The sequence below is a fragment of the Talpa europaea genome (assembly GCF_964194135.1).
Source record: "Talpa europaea genome assembly, chromosome: 2".
NCBI classification, from domain to species: Eukaryota; Metazoa; Chordata; class Mammalia; order Eulipotyphla; family Talpidae; genus Talpa; species Talpa europaea.
The window spans coordinates 58,067,013-58,080,024 of NC_140068.1; the positions used below are offsets into that span (position 1 = coordinate 58,067,013).

The 13,012-nt window shown below is 36.2% G+C and overlaps 1 protein-coding gene across 3 annotated transcripts in view; it reads left to right on the forward strand.

The window, feature by feature from the left end:
• The window catches only part of RNGTT (RNA guanylyltransferase and 5'-phosphatase), a gene marked incomplete at both ends in the record, with an annotated part of 240,335 nt that overhangs the window by 27,437 nt on the left and 199,886 nt on the right, over positions 1–13,012 (forward strand). For all 3 annotated transcript variants that reach the window (XM_084228320.1, XM_084228321.1, XM_084228322.1), the window contains one exon: positions 12,178–12,287. In XM_084228320.1, coding sequence (XP_084084446.1) covers positions 12,178–12,287 — 110 coding nt within the window. The remainder of the gene's footprint in view (positions 1–12,177; positions 12,288–13,012) is intronic.

A 13,012-nucleotide genomic window follows, 5' to 3' on the forward strand; every position in this document is an offset into this window, starting at 1 on the left:
TCTCTGGTTTGTAATTGTCTATTTGTTTTTGTTTTGTTTTGTATTGTTGTTATTTTTTCCCCCTGATGTCTTATTTGGTTTCCCTATATTCCTATAAGTGAAACCATCTGATATTTTTTTTTTTCCTTCTGACTTACTTTACTGAGCATAATTCCTTCTAGCTCCATCCATATTGCTGCAAATGTCATGAACTTATTTTTTTTGATTGCTGAATAGTTTTCCATTGTGTATATATACCATATCGTCTTGATCCAGCCATCTATTTTTGGGCATTTGTGTTTCCAGGTTTTACCTATTGTAAATAGTGCTGCAGTAAACATAGGGGTACAGGTAGAGAAGACTTACTTCTATGGTCACTTCCCACTAATCCTTTAGAAATAATAGACCTAACAAAAATGTTAGGAGTTATGTCCTTTTCTTTCTTTCTTTTTTTTTTTTTTTTTAATGATTTATTTATATAAGCACTGGGGTACAGCCAGAAGCGCGGGAGGGTGAGAGAATTCACCAGAGCAGAGAGCATAACAGGCAGACTGATGAAGTACACTGCTGAGGGGAGCAGCGGGCGGCGGAGAGGTCTGTGCACCATGTGGGACCCTCGCGGTAGCCAGGGATCGAACCGGTGCTACAGAGGCTGCGGGCAGCTTTGCAACCCAGCGCTCAACCGCTGCGCCACTGGGGAGGCCCAGGAGTAATGTCCTTTTCTTGGGGTGGGGGGGGAATAGGAGAGATATTGAGAAGAAAAGGATTATGCTTGTACATACACAGGGTATATGATGCAGGCCAAAAGTGAAAGTTAGAGAAACTGTGGAACCAAAGAGTTATGAAGCTCATTATTAAGATATGTGGAATATCATGGTGAGCAGTGAACTCATAAATGTAAATGAATAATTCATTTATTAGTAGGCAGGTGATTCACAGACAAGAAAGAAAATGACTTGTTTTAATATGTAAATCATATAATAGTTACTTTGGACTTTAAGAAAAATCCTCACTTGAAAAAAATTGCCCCACTATAGAGTGTGAATTGCCTTGAAACATAGTAATAATTAAAAAAAAAAACCAAACACTCTTTTGTTCTAACCTATGATTTCCTGAATGTATACTTGAAATTACTAAATCACATACAAAGAAAAAAACATAATCATATTCTAAATAAAATCTAATAAATAGCATGATATCACATACAGCTAATTACTCTCTTATTTATGTTTGTAAGGGAACTGAATGATTTTTTAAATAATAATGATCACCAGCATATGCTTAATGTGCTTTTGAGTTATGATATAATACTTGAATGTGTGAAAGAATTTTAAAACAAAGAGTTATATTTTGCCAAATGGAATATTTTGCAAGTAATCTTTTTTTTTGTTAACAGAAAGGGTCTTATAATGATGTTTACTTGAGAATATCAAGTATTATAACAGAAAGGGTCTTATAATGATGTTTACTTGATAAGATCAAGTACCATTAAATCCCTATAGTTGTGGGTGAGCTCCAGCAGCATTAAGAGAATGATCGCAAAGATGGGCATATTTCTTTTTTTTTGAGGAGGGGCTGTTCTTTGTTTTAAAATTTTTTTAAAATATATTTTATTTTATATAATTCTTACATTTTTCATTTTTTCACAATATATGCATTTTCATTTTGATTATATTCCCCATACAATTCCCACCCCCCCTTATTTTGACCCTAATCCCTCCTCTTCTCCCCCCCACCCCCATAGTGTCTGGTTTATAGTTGTTTGTTGATTTTGATTTTGATTTTTTGATTTTTTTCTTTATTATAATTAGTCTTTTTCCTGGTTCCTTATTTAGGTTTTCTAAATTCCTGCTATGAGTGAGAAATTCCAGTATTTTTCTTTTTCTTTCTGGCTTATTTCGCTGAGTATGATCCCTTCCAACTCCATCCATGTTGCTGCAAATTGCATGAGTTTATCTTTTTTGATTGCTGAATAATATTCCATTGTGTATATATACCATATCTTCTTGATCCAGTCATCTATTTTTGGGCATTTGGGTTGTTTCCATACCTTAGCTGTTGTAAATAGTGCTGCTGTAAGCATAGGGGTGCAGGTGCCATTTTGAATTAATGTTTCTACGTCCTTTGGGTAAATACCTAAGAGTGGAATTGCTGGATCATACGGAAGCTCTATCTTTAGTCGGTTGAGTAATCTCCATACAGCTTTCCTTAGTGGTTGGACCATTTTGCACTCCCACCAACAGTGCAGGAGAGTTCCTTTTTTTCCACATCCTCACCAACATTTGTTGTTGCTAGTTTTTTTAATGTGTGCCATTCTCATTGGTTTCAGATGATATCTCATTGTAGTTTTGATTTGCATTTCCCTGATTACAGGTGATGTTGAACATTTTTTCATATGCCCGTTGGCCATTTGCATTTCCTCTGTGGAGAAGTTTCTTTTTAGCTCTCTGCTCATTTTTTCACTGGATTATTTTCTTTGTTTTTGTTGAGTCTCATCAGCTCTTTGTAGATTTTTGTGATCAGTCCTTTATCATTAGTGTTGTGTGCAAAAATTTTCTCCCAGTCGGTGGGATTTCTCTTTCTTTTGGTTGTTGTCTCTTTTGCTGTGCAGAAGCTTTTTAATTTGATGTAGTCCCACTATTCATCTTTGCCTTCACTATCACTGCTTTGAGTGATGTGTCTGTAAAGATGTTTTTTGAGGTACATATCATGTAGTGTTTTGCCTATATTTTCTTCTATATATTTTATGGTTTCAGGTTTTATGTCTAGTTCTTTAATCCATTTTGAGTTGGTTTTTGTGCATGGTGTGAGGTAATAGTCAAGCTTCATTCTTTTGCATGTGGTGACCCAGTTTTCCCAGAACCATTTATTGAACAAACTTTCTTTGCTCCATTGCGTATTTTTTGCTCCTTTGTCAAAGACTAGTTGACTGTAAATCTGTGGGTTTAATTCTGGATTTTCTCTTCAGTTCCATTGGTCCATGTGTCTGTTTTTGTTCCAATACCATGCAGTTTTTTTTTTTTTTAAGATACAAATGAGCAACTTTTTTTTTTTTTTAAGATTTATTTATTTATACAAGCACTGGGTACAGTCAGAAGCATGGGAGGGTGAGAGAATTCACCAGAGTCAGAGCGGGGAACAGAACTGGCAGACCGACGATTTACACTGTTGAGGGGAGCAGCGGGCAGCAGGAGAGGTCTGCGCGCCATGTAGGACCCTCGCCCGGCGGCCTGGGATCGAACCAGCGCTGCAGAGGCTGCAGGTAGCTTTGCAACCCAACGCTCAACCGCTGCGCCACCGGGGAGGCCCACCATGCAGTTTTGATTATTATGGCTTAGTTTGAAATCTGGGAGTGTGTTGAAAGATGGGCATGTTTCTTTAGGGAAAATGACATTTAAAATAAAATCTCAATCTAATTCCTTCTGTATTTGTTTTGTTAGCTACTAAGGAATATATAAAAATACCCCCTGTGATTCTTGCTTTACCTATTTTTGTAGTTCTGTCAGGTTTTGCTTTATATGTTTCAAAGTGGTATAGTTTGGTTTATACAAATATGTGTAAAAGGTTATTTTATCTTTAACTTATATTGTAAAATATACGAATATGGTTGCACAAGTTTTCTTTTGGATATTATTTTGAAATATCTTTTTTTCTATCTTTACGTTCAACCTTTATTTACCCTTTACTTAAGGTATACCTTTTATAAGCATCAAGTTGTCAGTGTTTATTTACCTAGTCAACAGTTTTTTTCTTATTGGAATATTTAGTACATGTACATTTATGGTACTGTTATATTAGATTTAAACTTACTATCTTACTATAGTTTTGCTTGTGCCACGTTAGGTATTTTTTTTCTTTCTTGCCTACTTTATGATTAATTGTTTTTATTATTCTGTTACCCCAGCCCATTACTTGTCTTTACTGTTCTTTTAGTGTCTAAATCTGAAATTTTAACGTGCATCTTGTTAAAGTCTGGTATATTTTAGGACTTTTGCTAATTTTAGAACCTTTGATTCCATTTACCTCTTCCTGCCTTTTGATATTGTTTATTTTTATTCTCTTTATATTTAAAACTCCATAAGATACTTATTATTGCTATTATATAGTTACTATTCATTAGATAAACTCATTCACTAGACCTTACATATTTACTCTTTCTCATGCTCTTCATCCTTTCATGTATTTTTGTGGTTCCAGTTAGATAGTTTTTCTTCTAACTTTGCAGAGTTCCATTTAGTATTTTTTTTTAATGTGGTTCTGCTGTGACACAGTCTATTAGTATTTGTGTGAAAAGGTCTTTTTTCACTGTCATTTTGAAGATTTTTTTGGGGGGAAGGGTATAGAGATCTCTCAAATGGTTTGACATTTGAAAATATTCCATAATCCATTTTTGTTGAGAAGTCAACTGTTTTCTTGCTTCTGTGAAGGAAATTTCTTCTTGTTTTTTGATTTTGAACAGTTTTACTATGATGGTTCTACATGTGGTCTTATTAGCCTACTTCCTGTTTGCTGTGATTCTTGATTCTATGATTAGGGATTTTTAAAAGTTTTTTTTTTTTTTTTTTTATAGAGGCATGCTTTATTTATTTGTTTGCTGGTTTGTTTGTTTGTTTTTTTTGTTTATACATGCACTGGGTACAGTCAGAAGCGCGGGAGGGTGAGAGAATTCACCAGAGCGGGGAGCAGAGCAGGCAGAAGGACCGAAGTACACTGCTGAGGGGAGCAGCGGGCGGCAGGAGAGGTCTGCACGCCATGTGGGACCCTCCTCCGGTGGCGGGGGAGCAGCCGGGGATCGAACCGGCGCCGCAGAGGCCGCGCGCAGTTTCGCAACCCAGCGCTCAACCGCTGCGCCACCGGGGAGGCCCTAAAAGTTTTTATTTTTGATAGTTCCTGGCTATCATTGCTTCAAATGTTGTTTTAAATTCATTCTTTTTCCATTCCTTCTGTGACTTACCCAATAAATTAAAAAGCAGCAACAACAACAACTCTTGTTATTTTCTATATTTCCTATCATTTGTTTCATTTTTCAATCTGGCTGTTTTTTTTCTGACCTATTTTCCAGTTCCTGATTCCTTCTTTAGTTTTCTAAGCTGCTGTTAAGTTCATCCTTTGAGTACTTATTTTCAGTTATTTTACTTTCACTTCTGGAATTCCCATTTGAGTTTTAAAGTAGTTTTCGATTCTATGCTGCAATTCTTTATCTTGATATTTAGGTTTTTGAATTTGTTATTCTCAGTTATTTTAAAGCCTACGTCAAATAACACTAATACGTGTATCTCCTTTGGACCTTTTTTAGTTTTTCTACTCACGTCCTTTTGATTTTTGGTCAATTGTAGGATTTTTTTTCTTTGCTACCTGAGTATTTCAGCTTATTAGATATTACACATGAAAAACCATAGAAATAATTTGAGGCTTTGCATCCATGTTATCTTCCTTCAGAGAAGATTTACTTTTACTTCCCATACAGATATAGGAATGGAACATCGTCATTCAGTCAAAAGTTAAACCATTTAGGGCCTCCCCTGGCGGTGCAGTGGTTGAGCGCTGGGCTGCGAAGCTGCCCGTAGCCTCTGCAGCGCTGGTTTGATCCCTGGCCACCCATTAGGGTCCCACATGGTGCGCAGAATTCTCCTGCTGCCCGCTGCTCCCCTCAGCAGTGTACTTCGTCAGTCTGCCTGTTCTGTTCCCCACTCTGGCTCTGGTGAATTCTCTCACCTCCTGCGCCTCTGACTGTACTCAGTGCTTGTATAAATAAATAAATAAATCTTTTTTTTTTTTTTTTTTTTTTTTTAAAGTTAAACCGTTAAGAAACTAGACTTTAGTTTTGGGGGCTGGTTTGTTTTTGGTTTACCCTAACTCCTAGACTGTAGCACTTTGGGAATCTGACTGAAAGCTTGGAGAATTAAACAGGACAACTCCTTATTGACCTGGAACTCCAGTTTTTGTTTCTTCCTGCCTGTGATATTGCTGAAAGCTCTTTTCAGCTTCTCAGTTTCTCAGTTGCCATTTTGGAAACAATGCTCTAGAGGAAAATCCTAGTGGAGAAAGCTATACTGGTGTCTGGGTCACTTTGGTGGTCTTCTCTTCCGAGTGCTTGGCCCTTCTAGTGCTTCCTGCCTTTCTAATTCTTTATCATCTTTAAACAGGTGCTTTTTACATTTTGTCTAGCTTTTTCTCATGACCACAAAATTGGTCTGAGTAAGCTCATCTACCATTATCAAAAGCAGAAATCTTCCCTTTTCCATTTTGGAAGAAAGCAGCTAAGTTTGATTTCTAATTGAAGGTGTAGAGGTATAATTTTCAAGGATATTTGAGTTTATACTTCTAAAGGCAGAGTTATGATTAAAAAAAACCCTGAACTCTCATGTAGCATTTTGGTAGTTTTTTCTGCTTTTCTAATCATAATCAGTAAATCTTAAAATTGTTTAATGTATTTTTTACGTATAAGAATAATATATTAAGGAAAGCTTGGAAATTTAACAACTTTCACCCTACCACTGGCAGTTTTATCTTCTTAGAAGAATTTCTCCCCATTTACTTATTTAGTTACCTATTTATTAAATATAAAATATTCACAAATGATATAAAACCAGTTTTCTTTTTTTTTTTTAAAGATTTATTTTTATTTATGCATACAAGAACTGGGGTGCAGACCAGAGATGCGGGGTGTGTGTGTAAGAGGATTCACCAGAGACAGAGTGGGGAAAGAAACAGGCAGATCTCCTGAAATATGCTGCTGAGGGGAGCAGCGGGTAAGTGATAGCTTGATAATGCTGAGACTTAATGCCCTGTGCCACCAGGGAGACCCAAAATCGGTTTTCTTTGTAAAATAAATGTGTGGGGCCTCCCCAGTGGCGCAGCGTTTGAGCGCTGGGTTGCGAAGCTGCCCACAGCCTCTGAGGCGCTGGTTCGATCCCCGGCTGCTCCCCGGCCACTGGAGGAGGGTCCCACATGGCACGCATTCCTCTCCTGCTGCCCACTGCTCCCCTCAGCAGTGTACTTCAGTCCTTCTGCCTGCTCTGCTCCCTGCTCTGGCTCTGGTGAATTCTCTCACCCTCCCGCACTTCTGACTGTACCCAGTGCTTGTATAAATAAATAAATAAAAAAATCTTAAAAAAAAAAAAAGTGAACATTTAGAAGTATGTGGATTTAAAAGTGAAGGTTTCTCTTCACTCCCACTACAACCATCCTCTTCTTTTTTGGTTATCCTGCTTTATACTAATTTTTCTATTTATCAGTACATACATTATATTCAAAAGGTGAGGAGGAGGTCAAATTATCCTGATTGTCTAACTTTGTTTTAAGTTTAACCACATGCAGAGACTTACTCTCTGAATCAGTTCCAAGTTACCAGAAGAGAAAACCACATGGGTTTAGATTAGGTCTGGCTTCCATCAGCTTTGCTTGGAGGGACTGTTATCCTGTAATGTCATGTAACATGACAATTAGGGCCCTATGGATGGAGAGAACAGCTCTTAATCAGAGCTGTTGTGCTACCAACCACAGTGGATGTCATCTCCGTCACAGCTTAGTGTGGCAGCTGAATGGAGCCAGTATAAATGGAAGAGGAGCTTTTAAAAAAGGTCAGGAAATCAGTGCTGATATAGAAGAATGGTTTATACCACCCTTGGGGATTTGGGCTATGGGAGATTGAGTAGCTTTTACTTAAGAGAGAAGTGGTCTGTATGGTGGAAATCTGCCTTTTAGTTAAGGGTTTAGGGTGTAGAGAAAAAATATTGAGGTGATAGGAAAGGTTATCTATGAGAAAGTGATTCTAGGGTTTATACTGAAACTCTGGGATGGTGATTAATGCTAAGATGAAACAAAGAGAAGGGACTCCAAAACAGTGAGTTCAAGGTGATCAGTGGAATGTGACTGGAAGGTTGAATTTTGGGTGATGTCAGTGGTATGGTTGATAAGAAGCATAGATGTAATTAACTGGAAAGTTCACCCTTGGCTTTCACTTTCTTTTAATTTTGTTCTGAAGTTGAAGATCGTTAACTAAGGCTGATTAAGTCTTGTAACTCATATCTTTAAACACGGGGTCATTTTAGTTTGATGCTTTATTTTTGTTAGGGTTTCCTTTTTCTGACTCTTACACTGATATAACTTGGTTTGAAGTAATGGGCTCCTTGTAGTGAATTCAGATAGTTCTCTTTGGATTTGTCACTGTGGTATATGCCCTATATTTGGTCCTCACATATTCCTAAGATACTTTCTTTATTCATCTTGTGAGCACATGCTATTCTCGGGTTGGAGAAGCATGACTTACAGATATGTTGCCTGCTCCTTTGAATTGATGTCTGGGAACATCTCTGGATAAAATTATTAATGCATTTTCTTGATTACTAAAATGCGCTTATCACACACACACATATTTACTCAGTCTTTTTATACATACATACTTTCTATACATACACACTTCTCATATAGGTTACCCTTACTTTTGTAATAATTGCCTTAATTTCCTTCTAATGATTCACTCTGTAGTAACCATACAGATTTCCATTTTAAGATTGGTGGACTCTGCTTATGACATATATTTCTTTCACTTTAAGTATGCATTGTTTTTTCCATTTAGTTATCTTTATTCACACACTTTGAAATGGTATTTTGTTAAAAGGTGAAAATAAATATTAATGACTTTGAAACTCAATTATACTATGTTTTAAAATACTTCTAGAGTTAAGACATTGCTGTTTATATTTATAACTAGTGATCTTTCTTGGAATTATTACACAGTTTTGCATAATATATGATATTTTTGTTAGAGGAAACTTGTAATGAAAGCAAAGTAAGTTATTCTAAAGTTACTAAATATTATTTGTGTATAAAATACATCATACTTACCTTTTCTTTTTTAAATTGGACTTATTCCTACCACTCTTTTTACTTGATAGTATGTTATTGCAGAAGAAAATTGGGGAACCTAAAAAAGCGATGCATTGTAGGAAGGAATAAGAAGAAAAATAAATGGGTGATAGACATTAACTGAGTGGCTGGAGTTCTCTTTTATGAATAAACTCAGTAGCCGTTAAATATGTACTCATTTATTTGCTCTTTTAAATCAAAAAATATTTAGCTTGTTCATCTGCTTAGACTTATTAAACTATTTCTCTAGTAATATTGTGGTAAAGTACATGGTTGAATGTTGATCTTTTTTCTTACATTTTCATGCTTTTTATTTGTTAAAAGTAGAAGTAATTTTTGTGGTTTTAGGATTGATTTATGCTAATTTGTTCTTTGCTTTTCTGATTGTATCTGATGTTGTATAGGAAATACAAATTCATGTTAAGCTAGATACCTTCAGCATGAAAACTTAAAACAAAAAATATCTTAAGCTTTTTAGTACTTTTGGAATAAAGATGCTAAATATTAAACTTTTTGAATACTTTTGCTTTTTAATTAGAAAATACAAGATACATTTTTTTAATTTAAATTTTATTTTTTATACTCCCCATCCAATTACAGCCCCCTTATTTTGACCCCAAGCACTCCTTTCCCCGCCCCCCATCCGGCATAGAGTGTCTCTGGTTCATAGTTGTTTGTCGATTTTGATTTTTACTTTCTTATAGTTATTCTTTTTCCTGGTCCCTTATTTAAGTTTTCTAGATTCCTGCTATGAGTGAGACCATCCAGTATTTTTCTTTTTCTTTCTGGCTTATTTCGCTGAGCATGATCCCATCCAGCTCCATCCATGTTGCTGCAAATTGCATGTGTTTATCTTTTTTTGAATGCTGAGTAATATTCCATGGTGTATATATACCACCTCTTCTTGATCCAGTCATCTATTTTTGGGCATTTGGGTTGTTTCCAAAGCTTAGCTATTGTAAATAGTGCTGCTATAAACATAGGGGTGCAGGTGCTCTTTGGAATTGATGTTTCTGTGTCCTTTGGGTAAATACCTAGGAGTGGAATTGCTGGATCCTATGGAAGCTCTAAGTTTAGTAGGTCCAGAAATCTCCACACAGCTCTCCATAGTGGTTGGACCACTTTGCCCTCCCACCAACAGTGCAGGAGAGTTCCTTTTTCTACACAACCTCGCCAACATTTGTTGTTGCTAGTTTTTTTAATATGTGCCTTTCTCACTGGTGTAAGATGGTATCTCATGGTAGTTTTGATTTGCATTTCCCTGATTACAGGTGATGTTGAACATTTTTTCATATGCCTGTTGGCCATTTACATTTCCTCTTCAGAGAAGTTTCTTTTTAGCTCTTCTGCCCATTTTTTGAGTGGATTATTTTCTTTGTTGTTGTTGAGTCTCATCAGCTCTTTGTAGATTTATCATTAGTGTTGTGTGCAAAAATTTTCTCCCAGTCGGTGGGGTTTCTCTTTGTTTTTGTTATTGTCTCTTTTGCTGTGCAGAAGCTCTTTAATTTGATGTAGTCCCAGCTGTTTATCTTTGCCTTCACTATCACTGCTTTGGGTGATGTCTCTGTAAAGATGTTTTTGATGTGCCTATCACATAGTGTTTCGCCTATATTTCCTTCTATGTATTTTATGGTTTCAGGTGTTATGTCTAGTTCTTTAATCCATTTTGAGTTGGTTTTTGTGCATGGTATGAGGTAGTAGTCAAGCTTCATTCTTTTGCATGTAGTGACCCAGTTTTCCCAGCACCATTTATTGAGCAGACTTTCTTTGCTCCAGTGCATATTCTTTGCTCCTTTGTCAAAGATTAGTTGACCATAAATCTGTGGGTTTATTTCTGGATTTTCTATTTGATTCCATTGGTCTGTGTATCTGTTCTTGTTCCAATACCATGCAGTTTTGATGATTATGGCTTTGTAGTATAGTTTGAAGTCTGGGAGTGTGATGCCTCCATTCCCTTTTTTTTTTTTTTTCAGGAGAGTTTTGGCTATTTTCAAGATACAAGTTTTAAGGATGTTGAAGTTAACTGAGCATTTCAGTAACTATGTTAAATCTCATTCACTTGGTTGATTGTTCCTCTAAAAATAATTTCTTTAGTTATTACATTTAATGGTGGAAGTAGCTTTATGATAAATTTCACTGCTTGGTAAGGAGGTGATGGTGCATTAGGGAGGAAATATACTCTTTGATCTTTTGGCTCATGAAACCCCCAATTTAAGGAAAACATTGTGGAGAACATATTAGGTAAAGTAATTCAGAATTAGGGGCAGAAAGTAGGACCAGTGTCTGCTGGATGGACTCAGGACTACTAGATTTGACAGGGACATATGTGGATTAAATATTAAATGATCTTTTTTCCCTTCCCAAATGACTTGAGTTGCCAAGTCTTTGCCAGAAGGTTGATCATTGCAGCTTGCAGACCATATTTTTTATTCCCTAATTACATTAACAGATAGAGTTGCTTCACAGATTTTTTTCTTGAGACTGATGCCAGCCCTCTTATGGGTCTGAAAGTAACTGCAGAATGAATCTAGGCTACTTTTTTAGACTTTAAACTTTCCAGGAGTGTTCTTTATTTGATATATAAATTCTCCATCTGCTTCACTTCTCTGTGATATTTTAGAAATATGCTTGCTGTGAAATACAATAAGACACTTTATGTAGTTCTGAGTTAAAGAACTTCAATCAAAACTTTAGTGGTGGGTAATACTAATTTTTTTTATGTTGATATATTCAATGGTTGTAGCTTAGCCACTTTGCCTACTGTTAATACTCTTATTCTGCATTACAAAGGTTTATATTGTGGGTATGTATCTCCATAAAATCCACATTCCAACAGTGATACAACTCCCTTCTCCCTCCCCAAATAAGATTCATTGATGAATGGTTTAGTGTAGATCTGGGTTCAGATTCTTTTTTTTTTTTTTTTGCCACTTGAATACATTACATAAGTTTTATGCCTCATTCACTTGTGAAATAGAACATGATGTATTTCACAGTTATTATAAGGATTAGAGAAAATGTTTATAAAATGTCTAGCTCTGAGTTAATGATAGATAAATTACTATTGCTGTTATGATTATGAGTAGTGCCTGTGGAGTGCCTTGATATTATGCTGCAGACACTGCTTTGTATGTACATTGAAAATCATATGCTGGATAAAGGAAAAACTAGTGTATATCCTAGGTGTATTGGTAGAGCCTCCTGGAGTACACCATTTTTTGTTTTATGTATTTACTCAGGTTTGTGAAACTAAATGGATGTATTTCTCAGTTTGGGTTTTGTAAATAGATTTGAACCCTAATAAAATATTTTTCTTTTTCTTTTAAGGGTGCTATTTTCCTGGAAGGTGTAACTGTTAAAGGTGTAACTCAAGTAACAACTCAACCAAAGTTAGGAGAGGTGCAACAGAAGTGTCACCAGTTCTGTGGCTGGGAAGGGTAATGAACATTTTAAAGTTTTTTTTTTTTTTAAAGATTTATTTATACAAGCACTGGGGTACAGGCCAGATGTGCGGGAGGGTGACAGAATGTGCGGGACCAGAGACAGAATGGGGAGCAGAACAGGCAGATAGACTCAAGTACACTGCTGAGGGGAGCAGCAGGTAAGGCAGGAGAGGTCTGCGTCACCTTGTGGGTTTCTCCCTGGCCGGCCAGGAATTGAACTAGTGCTGCAGAAGCTGTGGATAGCTTCACAGTGCTGCACTCAACCTGCTGCACCACCAGGGAGGCCCTGAACATTTTAATGTTTTAAATAAAATTTATTCTTTCTCTGCAACACTTAACATTAATGCAAACATTGACATACCTCCTTTGTTTCTTGAAGTTTGTATCTTTACATACAGTTCTTGAAAATGTCAAACAAGTGTTTATTGGATTTTTCTCAAGACAAGCAGTAAAATATCTAGACAGTTGAATGAAAATTAGATGACTCACATGTCATCCTAAAGGAATAGGAAGTTATGCTGTCACTGGTATTTTGTGTCTGATTCTATTGTTGCTGATTAATGCTTGGTTTGGTCATAATTTATTAAGGGATAAGAGGTAAAGCTTGAATGTGCTTCATTTTTCAGTCGTGTAATCACATCCTGCAAGAATTAGCTTTGAAGATGTTCTGCTCCCTCCCATGACTTGCAAGTATATATGATATTAGACATTTCATGGAG